Source organism: Aethina tumida, chromosome 5 (assembly GCF_024364675.1).
Source record: "Aethina tumida isolate Nest 87 chromosome 5, icAetTumi1.1, whole genome shotgun sequence".
NCBI lineage: Eukaryota > Metazoa > Arthropoda > Insecta > Coleoptera > Nitidulidae > Aethina > Aethina tumida.
This window is the reverse complement of record NC_065439.1, coordinates 10,240-27,442: the sequence shown is the minus strand read 5'-3', so window position 1 is coordinate 27,442 and position 17,203 is coordinate 10,240. Positions and strand designations below refer to the sequence as shown.

Here is a 17,203-nt window from a genome sequence, read left to right as displayed (position 1 = left end):
TTTTAAAAATATAAAATACATACAGTTAATAAAATTATATATAGAATATTTAAAATATATAAAGTATATAAAATATATAAAATATATAAGATATAAAAAAATGTGTAAAATATAGAAAATAAATATATAAAATATAAAATACATAATGTTTATAAAAATTAACAAAAAATATTTAAAATATAGAAAAATATTAAATATATAAAAATATAAAATATAGCAAACTATAAAATATATAATGTATATAAAAAATATACAAAAAATATATAAAATGTATAAAAATACAAAATACATAAGTAGTAGTCAAACTGTATACGGATTAGCCTAATCACAAAAATATCATATATTTGGTACACGCCCTATTAGACTGTTAGTTAGAATTCAGAAGATGTTCAGAAGTAATTTTCAAATTCATAGAGTTCCAAATTAATCTAATCCTGCAGAAAGACCTCAAGGATTCTTATCTCAATCTCACATCTCTTCCTATAAGGCAGTAACCTCAGATTCCCTTCGATCAGCGAAAAAAATCTATTTACAAGGATTGGATTTAACATGATAAAGTCAGTAGCATCCAGAGGATGTAAGGCTCTAAAAATAAATATTAATAAATAAGTAAAATAAGACAAAATAAATAAATACCAGAGTTTTTAAAAATCTAAAAAAAGGAAATGATTTTTACTTTTTCCACAGAATTAAGCATATTTTTTTATGAAATTTAGTACATACCCATTTCAGGAGGTGCTTAGACTAAAACTGGTGTAGTTTTAGAGTTTTTGTTGTTTTCATATTGGACCTTAAAATACGAATTTTATGGGGGTGTCATGCTTATATGTATGTTTATGTACAAATCAGTTATGATAAATGAAATCACTACATGAAATAATTTAAGCAGTTTTTATTAGAAAAAATTGTATGAAATATAAAAATATTAAAATTACACATATACAAATAGTACAAATAAAAATAAAAATTAAAAACCTTACATCAAGACAATCTAGGGACTTTGCAGGTGTCACTTGAATTACTATCTCCATCTCGCATCCGCTTATGTTCCATTTGTTTAGAATCATGGATAGGAACAGGCGGCGGTCCACTTCCTCCGCAACTCCACAATAACTCCATGGTAGCTTGAGGCCAGCCACTGGAGGATACGAACTTGTTTATATCCGATTCAACGATGTATCGATGATATTTGTAAGCTTCCATGATTTTCTTCTCATCATTTAGACGAGTCGTCTGCCAACACCATTTTCTTATTTTCATATTGTCTATCGGACTAGTCTGAAGTACCATGATGGATTCCCCTTCCATGTTGACGGTCATATGTAACGGTTCACCATGTTTCATTTGACATTTGATCAAATTCGACTCCAGTAATAATAGTTTATTTTTCCGTTTTATATTACCTGGTGGTACCTGGTAATTGACACTGGATTTGCGTGTCGGGTACAGACTGTGAAAGAATGCTGGAATATTCGCTCTGTCTAACTTATACTTTTTTACTTGTCCGAGAAGTGGAATGAAGAACTCCATGCACGCGTCATCGTAAAAGAAGTCTTTGACCAACCTTTCCCACCACCCTTCCCTAAAATGGTAAGGACTGGCAGCCAATCTCTCATTGAGCGAGGCCAAGACGAGATACGGGTTTTCTGCGTCAACTGGCGAGACATATCTACGTGGTGTTCTACTAATGTACCCTGATCTATCAAATGATCTTACTAAGTTGTTTGAAGCATGCAAATTCATGCCATTATCTATTGGTTCTGGTGCTAACTCGGCAACTTCGTCGAAGTCATCAAGGTTCACTTCAGGCATTAGTGGGGGGCCAGGTGGTTTTGGTTCATTCTTTGGGGCATTTGAATTCATAACACTAGCTATTATTGCATCTAAGTCAATTGGAGCAGGTGGATTATCTCCTGAATCTGATGAAAAAGAAGAAACTTCTTCTTCGGAGTCGTCGGTGTATTCTTCCACACACACATTTATATTTAAATACCTTATGTCCCCCATTTTTGACAATGACTCGTAAACTTCTTTAAAGGTGTCTAAGGCAGTTGTTTCTAATCAGATGTTGAGGAAGATATTTTATGCACGAATTTTCTCACCTACAACATTAAATTATTGGAGTTGAATTATTGCATAATTTTTATACATATGCAATAATATTATTTTAAAATTAAGACAACAACATAATTTGTAATAAAAATAAGGGAAAACAAAAGCCCTAAATAAGAGTCCTGTGGCACGCCTAATGGGTTAAAGTTCTTACAAACCGAGTAAAATATCACTCTCGTGAAATAGCTATTACAACCACCCCCACAGGCACACAACATGATACAAGTAAAACTACACACAATAAGAACAGGATTAGGTAACGACGCTTCACTTTAACTCATCAGTGGCAAGGGCTTAGTCAGAGAAGGAAAAATACGGCTGGGATAAGCTTAAGTAAGGAAAAAGATTATTTACCAAGTCGTTCCGAGTTACAACAAAAACAAAATGCAGGAACAACAATTAACCTCAAGAACAGCACCACAAGAGCAGAAAAAAACATGACACCAAGATGCTGTCAATCACAGAGAACACGTATGTGCATACAAGGAGACATATAGACTAGATAAATTTGAATAGAACAGTACCTAAGAGCGTTGGGCAGCATAAATCATCAGCAGAAAATATTTAATTCAAGCATAAACACGTTCAGTCAGGATCACACAAGAAGCACACTGTCAATAACAATCGGTGTTGTTCTTATGTCTGTTAATATATTATGAATACATGTGTATTGGTTAGTTTTTGTAAAGATCATGTTTTGTGAATGTTTGTGTTTGTAGGTCGACGTTGATTTAAATTATTTTCTGACGTTTTCAGAGAGCCAATTTGATTTGCGTTTCTTTGACTGACAGCTTAAACGATTGGTGTTGGAGAAGTTTCATTCTTTTCTTTGACCGTTTTTATCTGCTTAGCTGTATCCAAGTTTTATCAAATTTTAGGGTTTCTTCTTTTCTGTTGAAAATATTTCTTTGCCAATTTTACCGGTAATTTTAGGTATATATAGGAGCTCACAAAAAACTCTACTTTTCTAATTCCAATGCTTAATTACTTATGTTATTATTATTAAGCTATTAAAATTTAATATTAATTAAAGTTAATAATATACTGAATATACAATTTACAATATAATATTAATAACACAATATTATATAATAACACAATAACTTAATATTAATTAAAAATTTTTATTAATTGATAAATAAAATTTGTGTGACATTCCGTACCAAATAGCACTTGAGCATAATTAGTTGTTAAATGTACTCTTACTATTATATATTAGAATAATATAAAATTAAACGTCCAAAATTTAGGAGTTTCAATGTTATTAATTATCAATCAACAAAACTGTACTATTTTAAGATAAAATCATTATTATGCCACATTTTTAAACATTTCCTAACTATTTACATAATCAATCAACCTCTTTAAAACTCCTTTAATGAATATGAATTACAAAAATGTAAGATAAATTATTAAAGTATTTACCATTTCCACTTTGGATAATTCCTTGTAATTAGTAATTCTAAGTTAATTGATAAAGTATCTTTTTGTGCCACATTTTCCCATTTACTGTTGTCAAAATATTATTCATATTGTTCGTGAAAATTTAAATAAAAATATTTAACACGTTAAAAATATAATCTTGAGTTGTGTACATAACATTCTATGATGTATGCCATATAATTTATATACATATAACTATACCAAGTTTTTCATATTTTTTATTGTAAAAGATATTCACTTACACCTAAAAATTATAACTCACAAATAGATTAGAACGGATAGACATTACAGATTAGAAATTTATATTTGTAAATGATTATCTGTGATCTGTGATTATCATATTTATACAGTACAAAAAGAGTTTGATCCATATGTATCCTGAAAGAGACATCATGTGCAATAGAGACAGTAGAAGTTTCCCACTATGGGACAGACTTCTATTGTCTCTGTCATGCATACTATCTCTCTCTAAATTCAGACGGGTCATATGCTTTTCCTACTCTATATGAAGTTTGAATGCACTGATTTTGGTATGTGAAGGAGTCATTTCTTATATTTGGTCCGAGTAAGCCATAATATCTTAAATAATTTATAAATTTTAAATAGGAAATCTATAAATATTAATTATGAAATTAACATTTTCAATATCCGATTTGTATGTAATTATGTATTTATTTAATTAGCATAATGATATTCTTTGAATGTATTTAAACGTTTATATTTATTATTTATAAATCAATTAATTTACCATTCAATTCTAATTAATTTAAGTTTAATTTTTTATATAAAATTTAAAACATTTCGTTGTTACTGTTTAAGTAAAATTTGCAACTATGATCTGATCTATCCAATCCCACATTATTTTTATAGTGCCCTTCTGGCAACCAAAAACTACAAAATTATTTTTAAATGTTGGAAGTTTAATTCAAATTTTATTTTATAATTAAGAGTATCACATAATTTTTTGTTTTTAATTTATTTAAATTATTTTTTTTATATAAAATTTAAGATATTTCTTTGTCACTACAGATATACTGCTATAAGCATGTCGGTAACGCCAATACACGAGATTTTACACATCCATAAAGTGTCTAATGCGCGTGCGCCAGTCATGAGCATGTCGGTGACGCGAACCCATAAGATTTTGCCCAACGCGGCTAAATAAGTTTTCACTTCAAAAAAGTTTGGCAAAAAAATATGTATGTTTATGTACAATTAAGTTATGATAAATGAAAACACTACATGAAATAATTTAGGTAGTTTTTATTAGAAAACCATTGTATGAAATATAAAAATATTAAAAATACAGATATACAAATAATACAAATACAAATAAAAAAAGTCTATTTCATCTCGCGTCCGTTTAAGTTCCATTTGTTTGGAAACATGGCGGCGGTCCATTTCCTCCGCGACTCCACAATAACTCCATTGTAGACTGAGGCCAGCCGCTTAAGGATATAAACTTGTCTATAACTGGTTTATAAGTATCAATGATTTTATTGTCATTGATAAAGTCGTTCAAGTAAATCGTCCTCCAACACCATTTCCTTATTTTCATATTGCCTATGGGATTACTCTGAAGTACCATGATGGATTTCCCTTCAATCTTGATGGTTACATATAACGGTTCACCATGATCCATTTCACATTTGATCAAATCCGACTCTAATAATACTAGTTTATTTTTCCGTTTTATGTTACCGTCCACCTCGAAGCTGACACTGGTTTTGCGTGTCGGGTACAAACTGCGAAAGAATGCTGGAATGTACGCCCTGTCTAACTTATACTTTTTTACTTGTCCGTGAATTGGAATGTAGAATTCCATGCACGCGTCGTCGTAAAAGAAGTCGTTGACCAAACTTTCCCACCACGCTTCCCTACAATGGTAAGGACTGGCAGCCAATCTCTGATTGAGAGAGGTCAACACCTGATACGGATTTTCTGCGTCAACTGACGAGGTAAGTCTACGCGGTGTTCTACTAATGTACCCCGATCTCTCAAGTGGTCTTAGTACCTTGCTTGAATCATGTGAATTCATGCTATTATCTATTGGTTCTGGTGGTAGATCAGTAACCTCTTCAAAGTCATCAAGGTTTACTTCAGGCATTAGTGGGGGGCCAGGTGGTTTTGGTTCATTCTTTGAGGCATGAGAATTCCTTGGGTTATCTATTGATTCTGAGTCATCAATAGTTAAAGCATATGAATGCATGCTATTATCTATTGATTCTAAAGATAAATCAGAAATGTCTTCAAACTCATCAAAGTCCTCCTCAGACATAGCTGAGAGGTTTTCTTCAGGCACGACCTGGAGGTTACCATGAACTGGTACGTGATTTCTTTGAGTCAAAACTTGGTGATTATATCCCTCAACATTAATTGGTCGTTGGTCATCAAGGTTTACAAATTGGTTATTATCTTGGTCAATATGTTGAGGATTTTCTTGAATCACATATCGGTTCACTAGGTAGTTCCCTTCTATTACAAATTCGTAATGACCTTGTGGCACAAATTGGTTCCCCTCGTTAAATACTTGATTCGTAAGTTGGCTGCTTCCAGGAATATCTTCGTTCACAATTACGTTTTGATTATCACACACATTTATATGTACATGCCTGGTGTGCTCCATTTTTGATTGGTACTCATAAATTTCTTTTAATGAGTTTCCTTGAGGAATCGGTAAAAGCACCGTGCGAATTCATCCAAAAGGTGTGCAAGGCAATTGTTTCCAATCAGATGCTTGAGAAGACGTTGAAAGGTTTTTCCCACCTAGAACATTAAATTTATTTAAATGATGCTATTTTAAAATTAAGACACACTGATTGAGTGAATCAACATACTTTGTAATAAAAATAAGGAACAGCAAAGGCCCTAAATAAGAGTCCTATGGCATGTTAAATAATGGAAAAGTATATCATCATCATCAAGTATACACGACGATATCAATAAGCAAAAATCACTTGTTAATCCAAAACGTCGCAACTTAAACAAAATCTCTAACTTAAGACTGATAGCTCTAGGTTGGAGCATGTTGGGTTAAAGGACTTCTTACAGACCGAGTAAAATATCACTCTCATCTCAAAGAAATAGCTATTATAACCACCCCCACAGACACACAACATGATATAAGCAAAACTACACACAATAAGAACAGGATTAGGTAACGGCGCTTCACTTTAACTCATCAGTGGCAAGGGCTTAGTCAGAGAAGGAAAACCACGGCTGGGATAAGCTTAAGTAAGGAAAAAGATTATTTACCAAGTCGCCCCCAGTTACAACAAAAACAAAATACAGGAACAACAATTAACACCAAGAACAGCACCACAAGAGCAGAAAAAAACATGACACCAAGATGCTGTCAATCACAAAGAACACGTATGTGCATACAAGGAGACATATAGACTAGATAAATTTGAATAGAACAGTACCTAAGAGCGTTGGGCAGCATAAATCATCAGCAGAAAATATTTAATTCAAGCATATATACATACAGTCAGGACCACACATGAAGTGCACTATTACTAACAACCGGTGTTGTTCTGTCTATGATGTATTATGAATACACATGACTGACAACTTAAACAGTTGGTGTTTAAAATACTTCGTTCTCTTCATTGATCGTTCATTCATGTCTGCTTAGCTATTCGGTGCCCAAATTTTATCAAGTTTTAGGACTTTTTTTCTGTTGAAAATATTTCTGTGTCAATTCTATCAGTAACTTTGTTCCATACAAAATAACTTCTCATTGATAAATTTTTTATCTAGGAAAAATGTAACTTTAAAAAAGGGAGAGGAATAAAAAATTTTGTAGTAGAAACTCAAGTGAATTTAACAACAGTTCACAAAAATATTGTTGACTTTAGATGAAGACAGATTAGAAGTGTTAGAATTAACAGGAACTGCAGAGCGAACTACTTTATCTGCATTTGTGAAGATGGTGCATTTTTATCCCGAATATCTCCCAACGAAGAAGAAATATTCACAGGGGTCACTGCAACTGGCCCAGTCAAAAGAGTATTTGGTAATAAATCTGTTTTAAAATTTTATGCAGGGATGGATCATGCTTTTTCTCCACTGAAAACAAGAGCATTTCGTAACACGTTTAACATCCTGTATTTTGCGAAGCCGGTTTTTCTACTATGGCCGCTTTGAAAACAAAATATAGAAAAAGAACTGACAGCCTCTGTTTTTAATATAAAACCTCCTTTCAAAAAATTTTGCTGGCCGAGACAGGCCAGTTGCTTATCTATTTGATTTTATAGTTGAATTTGTAATACTAATTATAATGAATTGATACAAAATAAAATACTTTTTATTTTAATATTTAAATTTAATTTAGAAATTGTTATACAATAATTCAATTATTATATATTTTTTACATAGATGCAGAACTTTTCTGGTCATTTTGCCCTCGTAGATACAACTTGTCAACAACTACCACTTCCAATCGCCTTCTTAAAGTGTGACACTGTATATACTGTACATTGATGAAATTAATGATGACAATGATGCAAACAATTAAAATAATGTTAAAAATCAAAATCATTGTAATTTAAGTAAGTAAATACAAATACTATTCATAAATAATATGACTGTACATTAATTGTTATTTCAATTGTATTTATATTTTGTCATGATCTTGTACAGCCCGTAATATATTTGAATAATAAAAAAACATATAAACATGCATATAATTGTTGTTTATTAATCTAAACATATTATTTTAACAGTAGGTAACAAATTTTTGATGAGATTCGTAGTATGAAGCTATAAAACAGGTACAATAAATAGAATTATTACCAATAACATCATCTAATCAAATGGATTAACAAAATCCACAATAAAATCAAGAGGTAAATAATTGAAAGGCCACAAATTTGTATATATTGATGGGGAAAAGTAACTCCGATACAATCAAACAGTAAAATAAGGCAAAACAGATAACAAAAATCCATTACCATGTCCCAAATTAATTACAATCTGATCTGCGAATTCGAATGTTCTGTCTGCTTCAATTACATGCAGCCCCCAATAAACATGTGCTCCAACGGCCACCTATATTGCGAGTCCTGCTTCAACAAGATCACTCAATGCCCCATGTGCAGAGGCTGCAAGCAGGGAGCCCGCAACTTGTGTCTGGAACGTCTGTTCGAGAAGCTGCACTTTCCGTGCAAGTACGCCGACGCGGGGTGTACATTCGAGGGTTTGGGTCCGGCGATGAGGGTGCACGAGGGCGAATGCGCAAGGAAGCAGTATTTCTGTCCTTTCGCCTTCACGCATGAGTGCACGTGGGACGGTACTCCAAGACAACTGGAACAACACGCAAGGAACGAGCATTACTTGTTGGAGGACTTGAACAGGAGTTACTGCGTGCCCGTTTTATCTCGTGACCGTTGCTGGAGGGAGATTGTCAAACATGATGAGGGGTTGTTTCTGTTGGCGTTCTACGGTGATGTTGATGCCCTACATGTAGGAGTGTACGTTTTGACATCTGGGCCAGACAAGAGGTACAATTTTGAGTTCACATTCAATGGGAATGGCAGGAAGGCCGGTGGGGCTGGGACTTGTTCCAGATTCGAGGACTTTGGAATACACAAAATTGATAATGAGAATCGCCTGACATTTCCACTGCATGTGGTCAACAATTTAAAAAACAGCAGGAAGCTTTTTTATCGTATTACTATTACACGGAAGAGAAATTTAATCTTGTAAATTGCAATGGTATTTATTATTAATAAATAAAATAAAAATAATTAGCTTGATAAATGTATTTTATTAAACTAAACGTACTATATATTTATATAAACATGGCATATATAAGTAAATGATTTTATTGGTTCTCTAAACAACAATAACAATACAAAAAAGAGGCTCAATAAAGTTATATAAATAAATTATTCAATGTATATAAGAAAATATATGTTTTATAAGTAAATTGTAATAATATAATAAGTTAAGAACTTGTGTGATCCAGACATATAGAGTGACCTAACACTCTACAAGTACAATTCCTTGTATAAGAATGATTATTTTTAGAGAAGCCGATGTAATAACATTTATCTACATTCAATACCAGACACAAATCAGTGCCACAGGAATCCTTGATACTATTATAAATTATGACATCATCAGCATAGGCCAGTGCAGGACAATTTAACTTAGACAACACGTCATAAATAAAGAGGTTGAAAAGAAGAGGACCAAGGATGGATCTTTGTGGTACTCCAAAACACATATAATACTTTAAGGAAAGAAAGACATAGTTTTTTCCCCATTTGAGGTAAGATTCTAAGAATGTAATGATATGAGGTGAAGTGCAGAATCAGTATAAATGTAATCCACCTGAATTCTTCTGTCAAGGGCTTCACAAATGCATTGACAATATCATTGGGAGTATTTAGTTCCAAATTATTGAATGAATATAGTTTCACAGCTTTGAAAGATTAGATTTCATATGTTACTTGGTTTTTTGTACGTTGGCCCTGCATGCTCTAGAAATTAAAGGCTAAGGCTAGAAAATTCAGTATAAAAGCATTGGTTAGTACCACTCTTGTATTATATTGATGCACAACTTAGGCAACCAATAATACTGATTTATTCAATCATAACCTCGCCATGTGTCAATAACGGCTTCCTGTTACATCCTTCCATCTGATAATATTCTTGTGATAACAGGTTAGTAACTTCTTTATCTTTTTTCAAAAACTTATTTTCATTATGTTGCAGGCATATGTAAAATGGATGAGCATGAAAACGATGAAAACATGATGAAAAATTGTACACCCACACGTAAGTCAGTGTTTAAATAATTATGTAATATATTTAATCTTTGATCGTAAATAAGATTTCCTTTGGGCTTATATATTTTATCTTTTTTGTGCAAATTATTTGTCACTTTTGGCTAATTATGTTTTTTAATACCTCCTTCGTTGTTTATTCTATAATTCAAATTAGGTCTAAATAATTACATATGAATGAAATGGTTATTAGAAAAAAGAATTATTATTTGACATTATTTTTACAATGTTGCAAAACTTATTGCTGTATTTAATTCATACATAAATAATAATAATAATTCTTTATTATAAAACAGACAAACATCAACTTACAGGACAAAAATTAAAAGGAAACATTTAAAAAACAGTATTATCATAAATAAAACTTCATAATAAATAAAAAAGAGACCTTGAGTAATAAGTTGTCATAGTTATTTCTACAAAATAAAAGCATTTTTAAAATATAAGGAACGAAAGTATTATTAGCATTTAATATTTCTTTAATAATCGAGAGATGTAAATACCATTAAAAAGAGAACAGACAACTAATTGGTGAATTTGCTGAAGAGTTTATTCAAGATCTGTGACAATAAATTGTTTTTAAAATTTAGATCTTCCAGCAACAATACTGGGCAGTCAATTAGATAATTTGTGAAAAAATATCAAATAAATGTATTCTACTCTTATAAAGAGGTGTATGCTTAAATTCAGTTAGTAAAACTTGGTAACCATGTTCCTGAATTGGATATTAATAATAAACACTTTAGAAATTGATTTTGAATAGTTCAAATTCTTAATTAGACTTTCTTTCACATTGTTATTTATTGTTATGTGGACTGGATAAATTGATAGATAACTCTGCCTGATTGTTTCATTGTTTCACATATATGCCTTCATATGCCATAAATTTTATCTAAAATAAAACACAATTCATTGCATATTCAAGTTACAATTGATAAGAATTGTAGGAAAAATATATATTTATCATACCAATAACAATTGTTACTTTTACCTTTACTTTTACAATCAATAAAAAATATTGTATTATTATATAAATATCTTATGTCGTAACATTTTTTTGTCGTTATTATCAAATCTTGAACTAGAGCAGTATAAATATGTATATGATATTTTAAATATCAGCAAGCTATATGCTATTTATAAAATCGAGATATTAGTATTACTTTAGTAAAAGTTTTGTGAAGTGAAGAAAATGCAACAAAGCAAAAGTAGGTGTACATTGACAAAGAAACCATTTTACCTGGATTTTTGCTAGAACCGTTTGTCAGTTGTGAGGCTGTAGAACAGAGGGTAATCTACTCTAATTGAATTCTAAATATTATTTACTATTTAGAATTCAATTAGATTAGAGATAATAATAAGAGTAATAATAAAAAAATATGTTTTTTCCAAAAATCAAATTAACATATCAGATTGGATAATATATTTTAATATTTCTGAAGGTGCTTAAGTAAATAAAACAATTTAGATCCAGATCTTGAGAGGGAAACCCAATATTGAAAGATCAGAAAAAAGACAAAAGTGTTTAAATCAATTAAATTAGTTAAAGGTTACTGAAAATACAAATTTATAATCATAATCAATTATTTAATTATATAATAGAATTAGTTGAAAATTACTGTAAAAATATAAATTTATCAGTAAATTATTAGTTTCAAATATTACAAAAATTTACAATTATTTAAGAAAAATCATCATTAATTGTCTAATAATTAATTGACAAAAAATATTAAATAGTGTAATGATATTAATATTAATAATTAAAAAAATATTTTTATATTTTTCAAAAATCAAATTAACATATCAGATTGATATATTTTTTAAAATTTTTAATAATAATGTAAATAAAAAAAAACAAAAATGTTTAAATCAATTGAATTAGTTAAAGATTAGTGCAAAACACATATTTATAAATTTAATTTTAATTTAATTTTTAGTTTAATTCACAACCGTCCCAACTGACAACCGTGTGGTGTGGGACGCAAAATCAATTCCCATTGGCTGAAAGCAGACAGACGGTTGGGCACAGACGGTCTCTGACGGAGCGCATGGCTTTATACCTTCCCTTACTCGAGGCCAATTTCATTATTTCTGATGCAGTTTTGAACGAAGCTTGTCCAAAGTTACCGTAGACTTACAAGGAGCAAGACCATTAGTGTAATGTACCTTTAGTCTATCAATGTGAGTCAATGTGTAAAAACCACATGGTCCAACATGTGCCATCTTAAATTAATAAATTGATTTGATCAATAAATTCAAAGGTCAGTAGGTAATATTATTACATTACTATTCAATTTATAGTAAAAACTTTTAACAGTTCATATCTAATTCCTGTTTAAAATATTATTTACCTTTCTGTGTTAGTTATCGTATGTTCTTTGCTGTTAATTTCTCATTCTTGGATTATATTTTGATCATTGCTTTTATTATAATGAAACTGAAATAAATCACTGTTAAGGGGGTATTACTACATATGTAAGTGATGTATTTATTTTACTACATAAGAATTGTTTAAAAATTTTTATAATCAATATTACTCAAAATTAATAATGAATAAACCAATGTTACAAAGATTGGCTGAAATTGAATTGTTTTAGAATTTTTAAATAGAGTTTCCTATTTTATTTTTTAAATATTTTGTAGTTTTTCAATTCATATAACACTCTTTTCGATCAGAGATATTGATAAATATGCTTAATAATTTTAATAATATTTGTCCCTAATTGTTAATACAATCTTCATATAATAAGAAAAGATATTCAACAATGAGTCTTAAGTATTAAGTATTAAGTTTAGAGACAATAATAATAAATAATTATATTTAATCAAAATGTAAAATTTCCATTAATTTTGAGTAAATATAATTATTAATAACAACAGTAATCAACAAGAAGTATTAGTAAATATTTAGTTTGATAATGTTATTTTGACAAATTTGGATGACCCCTGATTTAAATTTATATTACCCACCTTATGTGATATAATACTTAACAAATTTTTCTTTTTAGTAAAATTTATGTTAATTATTTAATATTTAGAGCCCTAAGCTACAAATATTAAAAATTGGTTGGTTATAAAGGGTAGAACAAAGGAAAATTTTATAGCCACATTAAACCTTCGATTGGCAGATGCAACTCCCAAATTTTTGAGTGAGCAAAAGGGACTCCATTGGTACATCATTTAAAAGGAATCTTTCTTCAAAAATATTTTTAATTTCAAATATGTCGCAAAAATGACATTGAAAATGAAATAATTAACAATGGTCTGATTTCATTTGTAATATAAAATTTTTTTATAAACTTTCCCAGTGATAAAATAATGAATTTATTTTATTTGGATGTTCTATATTATCTATTGTAATATACATAACTTTGTTTATTATAATATAGTACTGATAATTTTTTTAAACCACCTATTTTGTCGTGTTTTTTTAAAAATATGAACAGTACTAATAAATATGTGAAGAATTTATTAATTTTTTATTTTTGTTTTTACAGGGAAGGTAAAGACGATATTTAAAATGGAAATCCTTCTAAGGCTACCATTTTATAACTCAATTATAATGAAGAGAGGATCATTATCAAAAAATAAGGAGACAGCACGGATTGAATCCAAGATCACATAGAATATCATTCAGAACAATTTGAAAAGAATCGTGGCTTCTTCATTATGTATATGAACCATACTAACAAAGGTAAGAATATTTCTTATCTTTTATTATGTATATATGAATGTATAAAATTTCATATTTAATGTGGATCATTTTTACGAAATAAGATATTTTAAAAAAAGTTATACGAAGAAAAAATAATATATAAAATATAAAAAGTATAAAATATAAAATATACAATAAATATTCTAATATGTCTAATCTAACCTATGTTTCAGGTGATTCGAAAACGTATCCAATAAAGATGTGAGTTGTCAACTCGGAGTCGAGGATCTATGAAGAATATATATCCAGTTTTTAACAGAAAAATTGCTTCTTTTTCTAAAGGGTTGGTTGCTGCAAGTCGCAATTTAATATGTTTAATAATCATAGACATGTCAAGGAAGAAGATGTTGGAAAACTTATTCTTTTAAGAGGTAAAAATTTCTTTCCTTGATGATGATTCGTAATATTTAATATTAAACGTTGAAGGTTCCTTTTGACATAAGAGAGAAAACTTCCACAAACTGTAATTGACCAATGGACATATTAAGAAGTCTCTTTTACCTTTATCCAGAGATGATTTAAGTACATAAGTAGTGCCAATATTTTGCCCTCATTTATTTTTCTTATAAATACACACTGTATTCGATTAAATCATAGCCATCTCCAACTGTCTTCTATCCTTATTTCATATATATATATATATATATAGGGAGGAGAAATTGTTGTTAAAGCTATATTTCCGCTCTTAAGAAGTCTATTTAAACTTAAATGATGTCAAATATTTCGTCCTAATTTATTTTTTTTTTTTTTTGTGAATACTTTTATCACTTTTAACAAATCCACCAGTGTCAATAATACTTCGAGAATATCAGGTTGTATCTGTTAAATAGTTTGCACATAAAAATTCAGCATATGTTTTATGTACAAATCGAGGGTTATTGTAATTATCAAACCCAGATATTCCGAAATTTAAATGCTTTCTTAAAGAAATAAAATGTCAATTTCATTGTTATTTATGAGAAAGTCGTTTATGTGAGGAAACAGATCAACGACGAGTACCATCTTCAAAGGTACCCCCAGGAGGGCTTTTTTAAATGTCTTAATTTTCATAAGACAACCAGCTGACCCGACAGACTTCGTCCTGTCAAAAAATTTGTAATCTGGCAGTGTTTTGTTCTTATCTTTTTTATATTCTTTGCAAAAAATTATCCTGAACAGAACCGTCACCCTGGTAATAATTCGGTGTGAATTAAAAATAATTAAATAAAACACTATAAGCATAATATATTGACTGAGATATTATCGCCATAGGTAAATTAATATTTTAATTACCTGTAATGGGATTGATCATTTTTATTGAGAAATCATAGCCATCTTCACCTTGCCAAAATATAATGGGTTTCCTTTATACGTTGTAATTGATCATTCCGACGATGTAAAATAATATCACGGGATTCAAAGTTTTCTCCAACTACAACGATAGCAACTTCATCAATAGTTGGTGCATTAAAACGTCTTGCATGTTGACCCGCAGGTGTTTTATCAGCTCTGATTACAATATTGTGATTATCAGATGGCATCAGATCAAGTGCACTTTTAAACAATATAATCAATTGATTGTGTTCATGACATCATTTTGTAAAATATATTAAGATACTGATATTATTTATAAACCACATATTTTAAAGTAGTATGAACAGTGTTAACGTACTAATAAATACGTAAAGAATGTTATAGTTTTGTAATTTTGTTTATACAGGGAGTGCAATGGCGATATTTAAAATGGAAATCCTTCTAAACCTTTCATTTTATAACTCAGTTATAATGAAGAGTGGATCGCTATCAAATAGTAAGGAAACAACACAAAATGAATCCAAGATAACATAGAATATCATTCAGAGGAAATGCAAAAGAGGTAACTCCTCGGTTTCGGTTCTTTTGTTATGGAAGTGAATAATATACCGAATTAAAATAGGTAAGAATATTTTTATTTTATGCTTAGTTTATCGTTTATTGTTGTCGCATTCTTGTAATTTCACATTTAATGTGGGTCATTTTTTAAAAAAATTATTAATATTTTCATTAGGCATTTCTTAAGCCTCTCAAATGTACCACTAAAATCTAAAATACTTTGCACATTATACAAATTAAAACAAATACACATTAATTTATTTGAGAATTGCACAATATATGGGTGAACGATCCCACAGGGGACGGTTTCTTCTAAGTCACAAAATTTAGTTTAATTTATATGGAACTGTAAATCATTAGGCTGGCCTATTATCGTATTTATTTATGTTTTTGTTAATGTTAATGTTAATGTTTATTTGACAATGACGGATGACCACGACTATGAAGAAAAAGAAGTTAAAGAAGAAAATGTTTAAAAATAGTTCCGACAGAAATATTAGGCTGAAGATCGGGTTTAGTGATTTTACCTTACATACTATATTTATTTATTTTAATGACTGTATGAGTGATCTATTTTTGTTGTTTATTTTTGTAATAAAAATAATTGAAAAACCAAATTAGACTGTTAATATCCTAGGTGATAGTCAAAATTTGACTTTTACTACGTTATGTAAATGTAAAATACCTCATAATTGACATATGTAAATCAATAGTGTATTAGATTTTCTCTTAAATTAATAGAGTAATTTGGTAATTTGAAGAACGTGTCGTGATGAAAGAAATAGAGACTCATAAGATCGTTGTATAATAACCATGTTATTACTGAAATAAGAAGTTTAATTAAGGCATTAACCAATAAAGAAATGTGATTGAATTATTGTAATTGTAAATAATGTAGATTATCAATAAATAGAATAAGGTTTTAATATGATAAGTGGTGATAGATAAACATATTGTTATATGGATATAGAGAGTCATTTATCAATAAAATGTTAAAATAAATAGATGAAAACACCACATATTGTAGCAGTGGTGTAGTTTTTAACATTTATTAAGAGAAACTAACCATGAGATAACGGTTAGATTAGAAAAAGCATAATTGTAAGCAGTATCAAAGAAGTAATAGTCGGTTAAATGAATAAAATAGGAAATTGATAAATAGAACTCATGACAAGAACAGAATATGTAAATTTTCAATTCAAGGGACCATTTAATGAATTTAATGAATTTAATGAATTTGGAGAATTTGTAATATTTTAATATTATCATATTTAAAAGATTATAAATA

The 17,203-nt window shown here is 29.6% G+C and overlaps 2 protein-coding genes and 1 long non-coding RNA gene across 6 annotated transcripts; 2 read left to right on the top strand and 1 right to left on the bottom strand.

Annotated features, from left to right (window-relative positions):
- Positions 1-872: 872 nt before the first annotated feature.
- Positions 873-7,085, bottom strand: LOC109605384 (LIM domain-binding protein 2). Of its 3 annotated transcripts, none has more exons than XM_049967895.1 (2): positions 6,981-7,072; positions 873-2,102 (listed from the first exon to the last, which is right to left on the bottom strand). In XM_049967895.1, exon 2 carries the CDS (start codon positions 2,005-2,007, stop codon positions 982-984), a length of 1,026 nt encoding a protein of 341 aa, XP_049823852.1. In that variant the 5' UTR covers positions 2,008-2,102; positions 6,981-7,072; the 3' UTR covers positions 873-981. The 3 variants fall into 3 exon arrangements, with proteins under 3 accessions (XP_049823852.1, XP_019877516.1, XP_019877514.1); XM_020021957.2 differs by lacking the exon at positions 6,981-7,072 and adding an exon at positions 2,637-2,745; XM_020021955.2 differs by lacking the exon at positions 873-2,102 and adding an exon at positions 4,801-6,321 and having other exon boundaries at positions 6,981-7,085.
- A 921-nt stretch (positions 7,086-8,006) lies between these two features.
- On the top strand, positions 8,007-9,286 carry LOC109605383 (E3 ubiquitin-protein ligase siah2). Its single transcript, XM_020021954.2, has 2 exons — positions 8,007-8,108; positions 8,283-9,286. The coding sequence occupies exon 2, from the start codon at positions 8,512-8,514 to the stop codon at positions 9,262-9,264; it is 753 nt and encodes a 250-aa protein (XP_019877513.2). The 5' UTR covers positions 8,007-8,108; positions 8,283-8,511; the 3' UTR covers positions 9,265-9,286.
- An 858-nt stretch (positions 9,287-10,144) lies between these two features.
- Positions 10,145-16,789, top strand: LOC126265555 (uncharacterized). Of its 2 annotated transcripts, XR_007548042.1 has the most exons (7): positions 10,145-10,227; positions 10,279-10,341; positions 12,287-12,610; positions 13,847-14,043; positions 14,238-14,435; positions 15,764-15,979; positions 16,363-16,789. It is a non-coding gene; the product is annotated as an uncharacterized LOC126265555 (long non-coding RNA). The 2 variants fall into 2 exon arrangements; XR_007548041.1 differs by having other exon boundaries at positions 15,764-16,789.
- Positions 16,790-17,203: the final 414 nt, after the last annotated feature.